Source organism: Patagioenas fasciata, chromosome 4, assembly GCF_037038585.1.
Source record: "Patagioenas fasciata isolate bPatFas1 chromosome 4, bPatFas1.hap1, whole genome shotgun sequence".
Lineage (NCBI taxonomy): Eukaryota > Metazoa > Chordata > Aves > Columbiformes > Columbidae > Patagioenas > Patagioenas fasciata.
Window position 1 is genome coordinate 76,607,652 of NC_092523.1, and position 14,781 is coordinate 76,622,432.

The 14,781-nt window shown below is 40.2% G+C and overlaps 1 protein-coding gene across 2 annotated transcripts in view; it reads left to right on the top strand.

Annotated features, from left to right (window-relative positions):
- Positions 1-14,781, top strand: part of PPP3CA (protein phosphatase 3 catalytic subunit alpha) — a 162,692-nt gene that overhangs the window by 130,879 nt on the left and 17,032 nt on the right. For both annotated transcript variants that reach the window (XM_065836369.2, XM_065836370.2), the window contains exons 7-10: positions 1,089-1,166; positions 2,595-2,689; positions 9,826-9,951; positions 12,627-12,701. In XM_065836369.2, coding sequence (XP_065692441.1) covers positions 1,089-1,166; positions 2,595-2,689; positions 9,826-9,951; positions 12,627-12,701 — 374 coding nt within the window. The remainder of the gene's footprint in view (positions 1-1,088; positions 1,167-2,594; positions 2,690-9,825; positions 9,952-12,626; positions 12,702-14,781) is intronic.

Here is a 14,781-nt window from a genome sequence, read left to right on the forward strand (position 1 = left end):
ATTCCAGCACCACTTTTCCATGCACTTCTATGCATGTTCTTTGCCCTGTTTTGCTCTTGCTGCAGTTGGCTTTTGACTGGGGAAACCGGGAAGTTTTTGCTCTAATGAGCTGTGTGTTAAATTGCTAATGATGAGAGAAGTTCTGCTTCCTGTTTCAAAGCGCTTGTTGTCCTTGAACACAGACAAGAAGAGTCATCAGTGGTTTAAATGCAAGAAGAAAACAATCATTAAGGGCAAGGGGGGGACAGGCAGGGGGACCAACTAAACCACAACCACTTATTTTCAAAAGTAACATTTATCTAGGTATAATTTTAAATAACTTCTCTCTGCAAACGCAGTATTTCATGCTTGCGCTGTCAGAACTGCATTCAGGTTATGCTATGTTTTTCTTTTATGTGGTTTCCATACGTGTTCAGTGTCTCAAACAGCAAGAAGGGTTTTCACAGTGTATGGAAGGGCTCCTTTGTTCTCCTTGAAAGCAGCAGTATCCATGTGCAGTCAAATATATGACAGAGATTCCTCTGCTGTATTCTTCTCTCACCATTTTTGGTTTCACTCATATAGTAGAACATGTCTTGGAAAGATGTATTCTCAATGGGCACGTTTTTGGCATTCTGGAAGTCACAGAATTTACATTTTAAGTTTCCAAGGGAAAGATAATTCTACTTTATCAAGGAGGTGAAGTTCAGAAGGTCAAACATCTCCAGTTTGGTTTCTTCTGCCTGTCTTTCTCCATCTCTTTCCCCACACCACTGTCTTACCTGGTGTTCAAAAGCAGCCTGTGATTTTCTATTGCAAGCAACTATTGTATCACACTTTTCTTTTTCTAAGTATATTGAACCTTCAAGTATAATACAAGAAATTGATTTCTGACAGGTGATTGTTATGTAATGAATTGCAGCCTTCCAGCCTTCCTCTCCACGTAGTTATGGGGCGGGAGAATGCAAGAGATGCTGGTGTTGTCTCTCCTGAAACCTGCAGGGGCTGATTTCATGAATGATGCATATGGGGTGAAACATTTTGTGATGGCTGGAGCTAAATGCGCTTCTGACAATGCCGTAACAGGTGCTGTTGTTTTCTTCCAACAGTTACCCTGCTGTGTGTGAATTCCTACAGCACAATAACTTGTTATCTATACTCCGAGCTCATGAAGCCCAAGATGCTGGGTAAGTATGTGTGGAGAGGGGGCACTAATAATATATAATGGCTCAGCATTGTCAAACAGAGCAGGGGAAGAAAGAAAATCTGAGTGAGAATGACCTGGAAATCTTAAGTTGCAACAACTCTCGCTTTTTATTAATATTATAAAAACATTCAATGTCATTAGAGCATCGTTTGTGTGATTATTACTGAGTTATACTCCTGTATTACTGAGGACTTTGTGAATCCTTATTTATCCCGTTTAGTGATTCTAAGCGGTGTAAAATGACCAAAAGTGATTTGGATGCCAAACGTGGGAGGGAAAACCAATTCAGCTCAGCAAAAGATGTTTTGCTAATGTGCCTGAGACTTGTGACACACTGATTGACTCGATGCTTTGGAACGGATCGGGCTCAGGAGGCCAGAACTGGCATCTCTTAAGTCTGTCACACCTACCCCAAACTTCTGGGCCTGCTGGCTTTGTGCTTTACCAAGAAAACAAACTTGTGGGACTCAATAGCAAATAATTATTTTATGTGGGAGTATTAACAATGAATATAAGGAGTTTATTAAGACACCGCGTGCAAAAACAACCCAGTTCAAGCACTGGGTGGTGTCGATGGTTCCCTCATGAAACTGTTGCCAGTGTAAAGATAGAATTTTTTTATCTATTAATTGAAATGTACCATAGTTGTGAGATTTTAATGAAGGATTGGGATGTGAATAAATAGCTTTGCATATCTTTCATAAATTATTAATGTGTTTATTTGGAGGTAGAAACTTTACCCAACCTGAATAGCAATAAAAGATGAAGCAGCAGGATTGTAGGAGTGAAGTCAATATTCACTATGCATGTAAAAAGCTATTCTGAATGTTTGAGTTACCACATACTTAAAAACCTCAATGCAATTAAAAGCAACTTATTACCCTGCCAAAAATAACTGGCATGAAATACCCAAGGGTAATGAAATTTCATTTTTATTGTATTGCTTTCCAATAAAGGGCGAAAAATAACATTTTGTAGAAGGCACTGCATTGCAACTGTACAATGGTTGCAGTAGAACTATTGTGGATATTTGCCAAATTCTTCAAACTAAAGAAGCAGTACTTGGTGTTACTTGTGTCTTAGTAAGACAAAAGTACTGTTTGCTTGGTTTGCTTCCAATTACTTTGCAGGTTTAATGCTTGATTGATCACAAGTTGGTCCAACAAGCCCTTTGTTTTTCATAAGGCAGCAAGGTTAGGTAATGAAAACATGCGAGCATTAATGAACTGGCTAATAGACTGGGTGAGATCAGATGCGTGGCTTTAAAAAGCATATATGCATGGTTTACTCTCTTGATATTTGTAAAAACCAGTGCAGTGAAGTACTGGGATATTTTGTGCTACGTTTGGTCAGCAACAAATACACATACAACAGCGGGCAATAATTAGTATCTTCTCTTGCCTTGTAGGTATCGTATGTACAGGAAAAGCCAAACAACAGGCTTCCCTTCACTAATCACAATTTTTTCAGCACCAAACTATCTAGATGTATACAATAACAAAGGTAAGAATTTCATTGCTGTTAATAGAAAGTAGACTGTACTTCTCTTTACTCAAATATACTACATTGCTTTTCTTTTTCCACTCCTGTATTTATCACTTCATGCCTATTTTCTTTATTTATTAGTTTGTGCCCATTCCATTTATTACATAATACAAATCTAATTATATTTATTGCAGGCAGATGTACGCCTCTGAACATACCTGTAGGTTCTAATGTGCCCTAGGATATCTCTGTATTTTGACTACAAGTTATTAAGTAACTGTTACACAGGAAGAAAAACTGAAAACAACTCTATTAACTAAGAAAAGTATATTAAGAAATGCCGTGGTTGAGATATTCGGAGCCCAGTGTTCCTTATAATTGAGTACTTGTCCCTTTGCTCCTTTCCAGTGTAATAAATGGAGTTTGCATTTGGCTGACCAGCCAACAGACTTTGATAGATCATCAGTGGGTAAAGCATGGGATAGATGTTATCTGTTTTGTGGTTTTTTGATCACTTGAAACCTATTACCTAGAACATGAAATAACATTAGCCAAAAAACCTGTTACTGCACAAATAAGCAATCGCTGGTTCACTTTTTGAAGACATCACTGAATACACGTGTTTGAAGCTCCTCTGAGTGTATTAATTTATTGCATTCCCCAAAATCTCCTCTAATGAACTGGAAAAAAAGTCACATTTCTAAAAGCTTTCTAATAAACCTGTCTTCCTGTATCTTGAAATAAGCAGTAACATTTACTTTTCCCTGTTCCCACTGAAATTATTTGTCTTCCTCCGTGAGCAAAAACAAAACCATTTTTTTTCTCAATGATATTATTGAAAGTAGTTCCATTGCAAAGAGATCAATCTTGCCTGAGAAGAGATGTTTTTAATTTGGATGCTTGCCTGCAAAGGAAGTTGGCAATTGTATTGTTTTTTAACTTCCAAAAGAAAGCTTCTTCAGGCATCATTTTAAATTATAGAACTTAGGATATAAAAGCTGTTACGCCATGAACTGTGTGCAAGGGAAGGAGACACTTCACCGGTAGATAATGAGGTTTGTACCCTTCGGTGTTCTCGATATGTGTGTTAACTTGTGGAAAAATTAATAAAGCATTCTGCAAAAAATGTCCCGACAGGGCTGTCAGGAGCTATTTTTGTAAAAGTAAATAGTATAGGGGCTCTGTTAGCAACCCAGAAAGCGCAGGATGGAACAAGGAACGTGTTTTGTTGGCAGCATTGTTGGTGGAAAAGTGTGTTTATTCTCTGAGTTGTCGGCTTTGGGTAGAAAGGGTCTGTATGAGTAAGGTGACAGAAACTGTCCACTTCTTATTTCTTAATATGATACATGGAGCCGGTTCTGAGTGCACAAAAGCAATGGCTGAACAGTGGGAGATTTTGTCATGAAGGCAAATGTTAAATGCAAAGCAATGATTTATAATATTAAAAGTCTTGAATTTGAAGCCATGAAATTGGGGTGGTGAAGAGCAGCGCCTCTCCATCGTCTCCATTTCTGCTCAAGTGGGCTCAGGTGAACCAGCTGTGGTGCGAGATTTAATGTACGACTTGTAAACATAGCAGGTGACCTTTAGCAGATTCGTAATGAACGCCTGTTGGGTTTAACTACCTCCTTCTCTCTCATTAGAAGTTTTGATGTGTTATTTCAAGATTGTGCCGGCACTTGGCGTTTGAAGGACGTCATGCGTGGTTTTTCATGCTGCATTGCTCGTGCATCTTCAGCTGGGTAGCGTTTGGGTGCTTGCTTCCCCTTCAAGAAAGAAAAACACCGTCGTCCTCAATCAGTCCAAAACAGGCCTAATTGTTGACTGCCTTGATTTTGTATCAAATGAATTAACTAAGAACACGGAGCTTCTGAGGGACTGATTTCGGGAGGCGAAGGAAGGCTTTTCCATACAGAGGTGTTCCAGGGCTGTTGCTCTGGCTGACTCATTGGGCACTGGTGCAGAACCCGATTGATTTTTACAGTTCATTTGGGGTTTTGGTTACTGTCAGTCCTCGGAAAAGGAGTTACTCTCCTATTAGTAAGTGCCTTTCTTTTCTAGCATGCATTCTTAGTATGTTTTGGGTTGTCACCCAGCTAACAAAGTCACCCTAAATAAATTCCTGAGAGGTTCCATCTCCCTTACATTAGGAGGTTTCAGTCAGGGGTTCCCTGTGTATCAATAGTTAATGGAGACAGAGATAACGCTTTTGGGGGTGATTTGGAGGGTCAGAAACTGCCTAGATAGAGGGAGCCTAGTGTCCCTCCTTGCCAAGACTGTCCTTCCATATTCATCATGATGGAGAGCATTGGCCAAGGGGAGGAATTTATACATGTGTTTTTTGGCAACTTCTGAGCTTCTGTTTAGCGTTTTCATAGCTTTTTCAAACAATTGTGCTCTCATTTCTATTACTAAAAGGCATGAAGAAGGAGATACTTTAATAATAAAACTTATCACCAGAAGTACTGAATGCATTGGTGATTTTCTAAGGCTCCTTCTGGAGAGGGTTGAAGCAAGAAGATAAATGTTAATTGGACTGCGGTAGTTACCTGTGAGTTCATTGCCTCAGAGGAGGGCTGTACTGATCAAGAACCTTCAGGAAAGTTGTGTGAGTAACTACAGGTTTACCCCTGGATTCCAGGGTGCCCATCACCAGGAGAAATTTTCCATAGCAACAGAGTAAGAGGGTGCCAAAAATTACTGTGTTGTATAGCATGCTGGCCTTGTACCATGTCTAAACTGCTATTCCCACATTTCATATTTTTAATACCTTAATTAGGACTTGCTTTAATGCTCTTTGTGCCACCAAAAAGCAGAAATCGCAGAAGTTTACAAAGGCAGGCAATTTATTTGTAAATCATTGGCAATATTTCATATTCTAGTGTCTGGCTGTCACTTCAGTAAGCACTTGCTTTTTGGTTGAGTGAACAATTTTAACTAGCTGTCTAAAGGCAGACTATTATCTTTTGAGCGTTTTTAAAAGATTAGGTTTTGTGGTGGTGGGATAACCAGCAGAGAATCCCAGGCTATCGAACAAAATAACACGATGTCTCTTCCAACATACTGTGATGTGCACGTGGTGATGCCGAAAGGAAAAGCGGATGATGAAGGAAAGAAATACAGAAATTACGCAGGGGAGTTAGGGATACTAGAAAAATCAAACCCAGCTGTAAATCACTGTGCTTGTCAACTTATCAGATAAGTAATATATCAGTGGAGCGTGTATGAAGTATTAGCATGGGGCATACCAGAGATATGATTTAAATGTGCCTGATCCAAATGGATGCAACAGGGAAACTATTTTCATATTGGAAAAAGGCAGGTGATATAGCTGGAAGACAAGGATGATCTTGGAGAAATAATAGCGATAGAAAAGCGGTGTAACCTTCTGTTTGCCCTATCAGCTTTCTTTAAGGCTTTATCTCTGCCTTTGTGGTGAGGCCTTGTCACGGAAACAGAGGCTTTGAAAGAGGAGCTGTCTCATTGCCCATGCAGAGAAGTTTGCCAGAAGTGATGTTTGCAGTCTGTTGACAAAATCTTGAATCCTATTGCACTGTTTCTTTGGGAGATTCAGTTGCATGTGTAAAATAAAACTATTCAGAATTCTGTAAGGGAAAACTTTTCCCAACTCCAGTTAGCCCCACTTCTCTACTGGAGTATTTACATCACTACCTCGTATAGTAACTCGTATTTCCCTTTGATAATGTTTAAACTCCTTAAACATTCTACTAACCCTTATCCCTGACCTGTCTTGGGCAGAAAATGCTATGGTTACTTAGCAACTCTGTTGGAGGAGAAGGCGCCGTTCCCAGTTGCACAGTTAATGCTGAAGTTAATTTGGCATTAAATCAGAAAATGAAATTCTTTCTTAGGTATGAAGAATCTGAGAGACCTTTCTCTGTGTTTTCTAATGAGTTTTCTGAAAAATTACAGGGAAATAAGTTAACTCGTTTGCTAAAATTGTTTTGAGGTTGTTTATCTCAAAACATGTAGCTCATTTCTGGGCTGGTGTTTCTACCGTGCTCATTATTTTTCTCCTCTGATGGAAATGTCATCAATTAATTAATACTGAAAAATGATTCAGCAGATCTTGGAAGCGGGATATGTAAAGTCTTAAGGTAATTCTGCTCAGTCACATTACTCAAGGCAACTCCCAACATGCAGGCTTTTAAAGCACTGTTTGAGATACCAGAGGGGTCTGGGACATCCATTTAGATGTGACACAGGAGAATAGGGGTGCTCTAGGCTCATCTTTAAGAGAGAGGGATCAAGGAGATGCCCCATTGGGTCTCAGATGGCGCTGGGTGCTTATATTTGACCCTGAGACAAATAGAAGAGCCGTTGGCTCCATTTCAAGCTGAAGGAAGGAGGTTTTCACCATGTTTTTCACCACCTGCATTTCCAGCCTTAGGTACCCGTGTTAAATGTTTAAAGCTAAACAGCGCCAGTGCCCTTTGCCTGCTGTGTTAGTGTTTCATTTCACCCTAATGTGATTTAAGCATCCGATACCTCGGTTTACTAGCATTGGAAAGAAATATAATGTCATTTGGGATATCTGCACATCTTCACTTTACAAAACATTAGCTTCTAAAACTCATTTACAACAACAAGTACCAAAATCAGGTTAAAATGTGTGGCTGTTAGGAATAATAAGATTCTTGCTCTGGTTGGTGATTATATGTGATCAAACTGGTGACGCTTGGCCTGGAAAGGTTTGGAAAGAAAAATGTAGGGTTTGCAGCCTGGAATAATGAGCGAGTGAACTTGGAAGTGTTGGAAAGAGTCAGATTGTGGGTTTCATGGCCAAAGGAACCTGTCGTGCTTTCTTCTGTGTCCTCCACCAGTGGCCACCTGGCCTTTAGTCTTTTAATCTTCAGAAGGTTCCTGGTCCTTCAGGGCAGCTGGGCCCTCCTACGGCTGCTTAGGCCTCAAGTTAATGTGGACTGAGACATGGAGCAGAGGTGAAACCCCCAAACATTTCTGAGCCAATAGAGAGGAATAAAAGAGCTATGGCTGAAAGAAAGCAAAGGGCCAGGAAAGCTCAGGGAAACTCCTACTGTTATCTGAGGAGTATTTGCTGTTTGATCTGGGCGAAGTCTCTTCTGACTACTGAGCAGGAGTCAGGACTCCACAATTTTAACAAGAGCCAGTTTACTGTTAAATATAATCTTCGTTAGTTACCTAACGACAATATTTTGTGTACATTGTGCTTGTATATTAAAGATCTTAAATTAAAAATTCAGAAAGGTTTTTGTGATATTGGTAACTATCCTATTCTTTTAAGAGTAGGGTTATTGTAGGACAGTTCTGTCTCTGTTATTACGCTGCTCTAATGTATAGAAGTCATTTGTGGGGGAGAGCTGTAAGATCATTTACAGAGGAAAATAGTTTTAAAAATAGTGTTATCAGAACTTGCTTTTGTAAGATGTTCAGTTATATAAATTAGTAAGGTAGCGTGAAGACTTTTTTACAGTAATCTCGCAATAAATCATCTAAAACAAAACCAAACCACACAACAACAACAAAAAGCACTAAAGCCATTTAGATTTAATTTTATATTTTCCAACTGCTCTGCTGATGGTTCAGGCTTTTTCAGAGGCCAGTTTTAAAAGTTCATTGTAAAAATGATTGATTCAACTTTCACAGAGTTTAGAAGTAGACTTAATGGATAAATTGAAGAAATAGTGGTAATGGGAACTACCCCAGCTCACCAAGATGATGAAGTTTTAGTCCTTCTCAATGAATCTTCAGAACCATTAAGTGGTCCTTTTTGTGTGGTTTTGACTCCTTTTTGCTGTAGAGCCGCAAACTATTTATTTTTATTACGCAATTATGTCACTCTAATAGAAGGAGAATGGATTTCGATCCACTGTGTGTAATTTCAGCCAAAAAGTGCTGGAAATATTAAAAGCATCAACACTAGTTTTCTCATTGTTGCTAATAGCAGTATGAAGCCATTTTTATGTTACTGAGCAGCAGAGTGGCCGTCAGTTGTCAGACGAGGATGGGCAACGTTGTTTATTTAAATGGAAGGTGCCTGGCTGGCAAAAATTGATGTAAATGTTAGTGAGCAATGTTCTGTCTGTATCAGTGAGGAGGCTTCAGAAACTCTCAGGTCACTCTGGACTCTTGTCATCAGCCACCGAATGGAAGACATTGACCAACCTGTTACGTTTTTGTAGGAAACAACAATATAGTGCATAAGAAAACTTTGCCTGATTGACGCGCACTTTAGTCAATGGAAGGAAATGAATAATTAGATGAAATTGTTCACCCCCTTTAGCCAACGTTGCGATTTTCTATGGTGCGGTGGTGTGTTGAGTTGTGTGGCTTCATGTAACTTTTCACTGCATTGGGCCTGGGTACATCTACGGTCTCTTCTAGAAACTGTTGTTTTACTGATATGCTTTGTAATACTTTGATTTACTTTTTTCTATTAATAATGCAAAAACAGGTTAAAATTAGTCAGATCCTGGTTCAGATATGAACGTGATGTCCATTAACATGGAACGTGATGCTTTAAAAAGTGGCAATGGCATAAATATCTATATTTCTGTCCGTTAGCAAATGTAACCTTTTTGTGTGTGTTGACAAGAATGTTACAAATTTTAAATGGTGTGAGACAAATTGTATTATTATTTATTTATACTATTGGGAGCACAGTCTTGTGTGCCTAGAGTTTGAAAAATGTGAGAAGTATCATCTGTTGCGCCATACTAAGAATGAAACGTGTTGATAATTTGCATTGGAAGAGCAGCATTCAAACTCTGAGTGATAAATGCTTTTCTTTGCTATCTCCAAAGTGTGTTGTGAGGAGCTTGGGTAACTGTGTGAAACGGGCATCTGTGGACACTCTGCCTTGTCCCATGCTGGTGGTAGATCCCAGAGCCTACATTTGTGACTAGTTAGACTTACGAGTTCAATAACCAACCCATCCTAGTGCTGGGGAAAGGTGGCAACACCACATTCAGACTGGAGATGGCTCACAAATTCTTCGAGGTTGTATTTGGTTATTACTCACAGTCAACTGCTGGGTCAAGTGGTTGGAAGGCGGTGAGCAGCTCAGTGGGCTGAGCACCACGAGCATCGCTGGTCTGGGTGCCCGTCACACGCGCGTGGCTGACGTCTCTGTTTCTGTCCTTTCTCCCTTCCAGCTGCAGTATTGAAATACGAGAACAACGTTATGAACATAAGGCAGTTTAACTGCTCCCCGCATCCGTACTGGCTTCCAAACTTCATGGATGTGTTTACCTGGTCCTTGCCGTTTGTGGGTGAGAAAGGTATGTACGTTGGCTCTGTTTGTAGAAACTGCAAAATGGTTTCTTAGTTACTGGGCACATGGCCTTGTTTATTTGAAATGGCAAGAAAAGTTTGAAGACAGATTACTTGCTTTGAAGGACAAATTTGAAGAAACAGGCCTTGGGAGGGGCAAGCAATTACCAATGATTAATCACATTTCTTAATATGTCATTATGATTTCCACTCTTTCCAGGCTATGATACCATTATGTTTCCGCTCTAGAATTAGACTTTATGGCATTGCAGGCCAGAGGTGAATTCACCGAATAAAAACCTTACTAGTTGTTCCTAGAAAAGCTCTTAGGCATTCCCTTTGGAGATTGTTGTGGTGTCCCTGGAGCTGTAAGCAGACTTCACTACATCATAGTTACCTCTCTACCCAGCTGACCTTTCTGATAAGATGAAGATGGGTTGCTTTTCACCAGCAAACACAGGGCTGGTGATGCTAAGACCCAGTCTGGTTAATGATTTTTGGAGATGGAAGACCTGCTCCCCAGTCCCCTGTGTGCCCAGGGCGTGCGGTGTCTCACCGCTGGTGAGAAGAATCTAAAGAACATAAATGATGTTTTATTGAAACACGGTGCCCTTGATGTTGCCTGAAGACAACTTCACACTATGAATGACAAGCACACAAAAGGCATGAAAACACTTTGGTCTTACATATTGAATGAATACATAATGCAAACTGCTTAAACCCCAAGTCATTTTGTTCAGGGACTGAAATGAAGCTTGCTTTGATCCATCCATTATAGTATATTGCTGCAACAGCAATTACTGCCAGAAAACTACAATAAACTCTTAAAAGCTGCTTGGAATAACAGTTCTCCCTTAATAGGCAACTGGAAATACAGCCAGCTGTGGCTCTTACCTGCGGTCATGATGGGCTTTGTTTTCAGCCACTCGTTCGTATGAGGGAAGCCGCTGGTGAGACGCCTGAGGCCTGTGTGAACAAAGCAGATAGACAATGAAACAGGGATTAACAAGGAATAGACAGCTGTTTCCACTAATGGAGACATTACATAATCCACACTGACGCATGTTGCAGACTTTGGTGAAGCAGATAAAACGCTTTCATTTTCTGTGGCCATAAACCCAGCCAGGCCGTATTTTAGGATGAGCCCATTCTTCATACGCACAGTTCTGTAAGATGCTCTGGAAGGTCATTTTTCCAGAGGCTTCCCATCCTCAGCTGAGGCTGCAGGTTGCGCAGCCACATTTGTTGACGTTCTGATACTGTGAATGCTCCTCCTTAATCTTTTTTCTTGGTGCTGCATTTGGGTTTTGTTGTTGCTTTTTTGTTTGGTTGGTTTTTTTGCTCCTTCACGTCTCCCCAGTGCTCACAATTACCCATTGCTTGGAACTTCTAGAACCCTGAGAGGTGAAATCAGTGTTTTCCCTTTCTCTGCAAAACAAAACTCCTGGATGGAAGAGTTGATGTGCTGCACAGCTTTTGATTTATTTCCTTTTTTTAATAGATTTTTTTTTTTCTCAAAGGCAAACCAAGGTAGGAAGCCGTTAGTTTTGCTGGTGGCTGTCAATGTGGAAAGTCTTTCCACTAATCCTGTCAAAGGAAAATGTTAAATCGTTCACTAATGTAGGAAAAATACAGCTGAGTCCCGCCCTTGTAATGTGCTAAGCCATCATACTTGTCACAGAAGACAATTTTAATAACCACTTGATTAAAAAATTGAAACTTCCAACCAGTGTAGCTAGTGCAAGGTTACAGATGCCTGGTAACCCTTTGAATGATGCTTACAACATCTAGAAGTAGTGGAGTTTTTTCTCAATCTGCTAATAATTTCCCGTTTTACCCATTTACCATTTGTTTTGGTTTGGGGGTGTGTGCGTGTGTGTATTGTTTGGGGTTTTTTTGTTGTGGTTTTTTGTGTTTGGTTGGTTGGGTTTTGGATGTTCTGACTCTTTTTGCTCTCTTGTTAGTGTCTCACTGTTGTCTTCCCAGAAAGAACTGGTGTAGTCTGACCCTTCCATGCCCAAGTTGCAAAGCAAGCAAGCTGAATATATTCTGAATGCAACATCCGCGATGTTTTTATTGACTATAGAATAGTTGTGGAATAGCTGGAAGGGACCTATGGTGATCATCTACTCCACTTGTCCTGTATTTCAATAGATGCTGCCCCTTTGTAGACATCTCACAAGGGTTAATGTTTTGTTGAACCGCAAGTACAGTGTCCAAAACCTGGGTAAACAAGTAAATACTCTGCGATCACTATTGCTGTAACTTTTCGAATTAAAATGTTGTTCCCTTTGCTAAGCAGGGAGTTCAAATCCCACTGCAGTGTAGCAGCAAGAGGAGATGGGTCGGTTCTTCTGTCCTAGTTGAGTGAAAGGCAGAATGTATTGAGGGGGAGGAAACAAAAATCAGCTAGTTCATTGGCAATTTCAGAAAGAAAGACTGTAAACACTTTGGTTTTAAGGTGTATTTTTTGTGGTGTTTGTTATATTAGAAACAATTTTTATGGAAACCTGTAACTACGTGAGACTTCAAGCTTATATTATGTGCATTAAACAAGGTCCGTATTGCTTAAAAAGTGGATGCCATTTCTATACTGAATTTCTATACTGCTACAGCTGGAGTTTGCTCTCTAACAGACCAGAGAAGCTAAATATCAACATTTGGCATTTGTTTTCCATTTTAGTGACAGAGATGCTGGTAAACGTGCTGAACATCTGCTCAGACGATGAACTGGGGACAGAGGAAGATGGCTTTGATGGTAAGAGCCTCCTGCCCTTGGTTGAGTTTGTTTGCCTTGAAACTACTTTAAAAGTGAATGTACTAAACCTGGGTTAATTTTCTGGGTACTGTTTAAGTTCTGTGCCACTGAAAGCAACTGTTGGGCTAAACTCCAGTGGATTTGCTTACTGCATGCTGTAGGAAGAATTACTGGAACTTCTGCCCTGTTCTAACCCTTTACTTGGTCTCACTTTTTTGGTTAAAAAAAAAGTATTTCCCTCCATGATCAGATGTTGATTTTATGCATTAACATCCCAGAGATTCCCATAGAAAGTTTAATTATATCGTTAACATAAGTTTTGTGCAGAGCTCCTTCCAAAATGTCCACACTGTAACTTTGGAAGGCTCGTACTTGAAATATTTCATTAGCCTCCTCTTTTGGTGCACTCATGTATCTAAAAGGCTTTAAGAAGCAATGTGATCAATAAAACTAATCTTGCAAACTCAGATAGAGAATGTTCTGACCTGACATTTCTGCTAAGAGAGGAATGGTCACTTCCATTCTCACTTGCGTTGGACTTTATATTATATATTGCCTTGTACCTGTTCATTGGACTGTAAAGGATACTTTATATCTTGCAATTTGTAAATTCTTAGAAGTCAATTTATTTTATTAGACGTTATTTCCTATTAGGCCGGGCAAGACTAAACTGCAGCTCTCCAGAATATCCCTTCTCAATGGGCAAAACTGAAAAAAAACCCATGTGTCCCTAATGCTTTCAGTGTTAAAAAAAGAAAATGAACATAAATATTAACGTTTTAAAAAGAAACTGGAAACATCTGGCACTACTAAGTATTCTCAAGGTGTTTGTAGGTAGAATGAATGAAGAGAGAAGGAAGAACTTTCAAGTAAGACAAATATTTAATGAGGCTCTACTGAATTATTAAAATCTCTCCAAGTCTTTATTTTTAATCTTTGGAAGAGGAAGGTGGATCGCAGGTTTTGACAAGTGTTTCCTTTGCAATGGAGGAGAGGGGTATGGATGATAGTGCTTTGTTTTTACTCTGAAAAACCAGATGGAATTCCCCATTCTGTGTCGTCCACAGCGTGTGGATGTGAACAATTACCTTGCAGGACTTGCGACAAAGACTGAATTTATTGAAACCGGTAATCAGTGGAGAGAAGAAAACACCTGTTTGAATATTGTGCCCAATTTTTTTCTCATGAAATTTAAATAAGTAGCTACTGTGTAATTAAAGCAGCGTGTGAAACACTACGGAGGCATACAATGAGTAAAAACTGTGTCAAATTAAATACAGTAGCAAGAAACCCATGTGCTTAAAATCCTTGGCTCAAGGAAGTGCAGGCTGGAATCCCAAGTGCAATGCCAAAGCAAATGCTTTATGGGAAGGATTTTTAAATTAATTCAGCATTGGCCTAATACTTTCTTTTAAAGTCATACTACAAACTTCCACTGAGCAGAGACAGGCCAAGGCCTGTAGTCCTTTTCTAGAATTTTACTGTGTCAGTTCTGTACAGTTCTCTGTGGCTGCGGGAATACAATCATAGGATCATTTTGGTTGGAAGAGACCCTCAGGATCAGCGAGTCCAACCATAACCCAACCCAACTCCAGCACTAACCCATGTCCCTAAGAACCTCATCTACACACCTTTTAAACCCCTCCAGGGGTGGTGACTCCACCACTGCCCTGGACAGCCTGTTCCAGTGCCCGACAGCCCTTCCCATGAAGAATTTTTTCCTAATATCCAATCTAAACCTCTCCTGGCGCAACCTGAGGCCATTTCCTCTTGTCCCATCACTTGTCATTTGAGGGCAGACCCCAACCCCTCCACGCTCCAACCTCCTTCCAGGCAGTTGCAGACAGCGATCAGATCTCTGCCCGTACTGTAGCTCCCCAGGAGCTTCTCCAGGGCTTTACCTCCCCCAGACGTGGGGGCTGCAGCATCGCAGATGCCTGAATGAGCCGGGCAGGCTGGAATCCTCTGGGTTTGCATGTGTGTGCACTGCATAACCATATCTAACAGCGTTAGAACTTCCAGATGAGGAGTAATTAAACCATTCCTGCTACCGTAATGCTAATACCGGTGTCTAAATCTA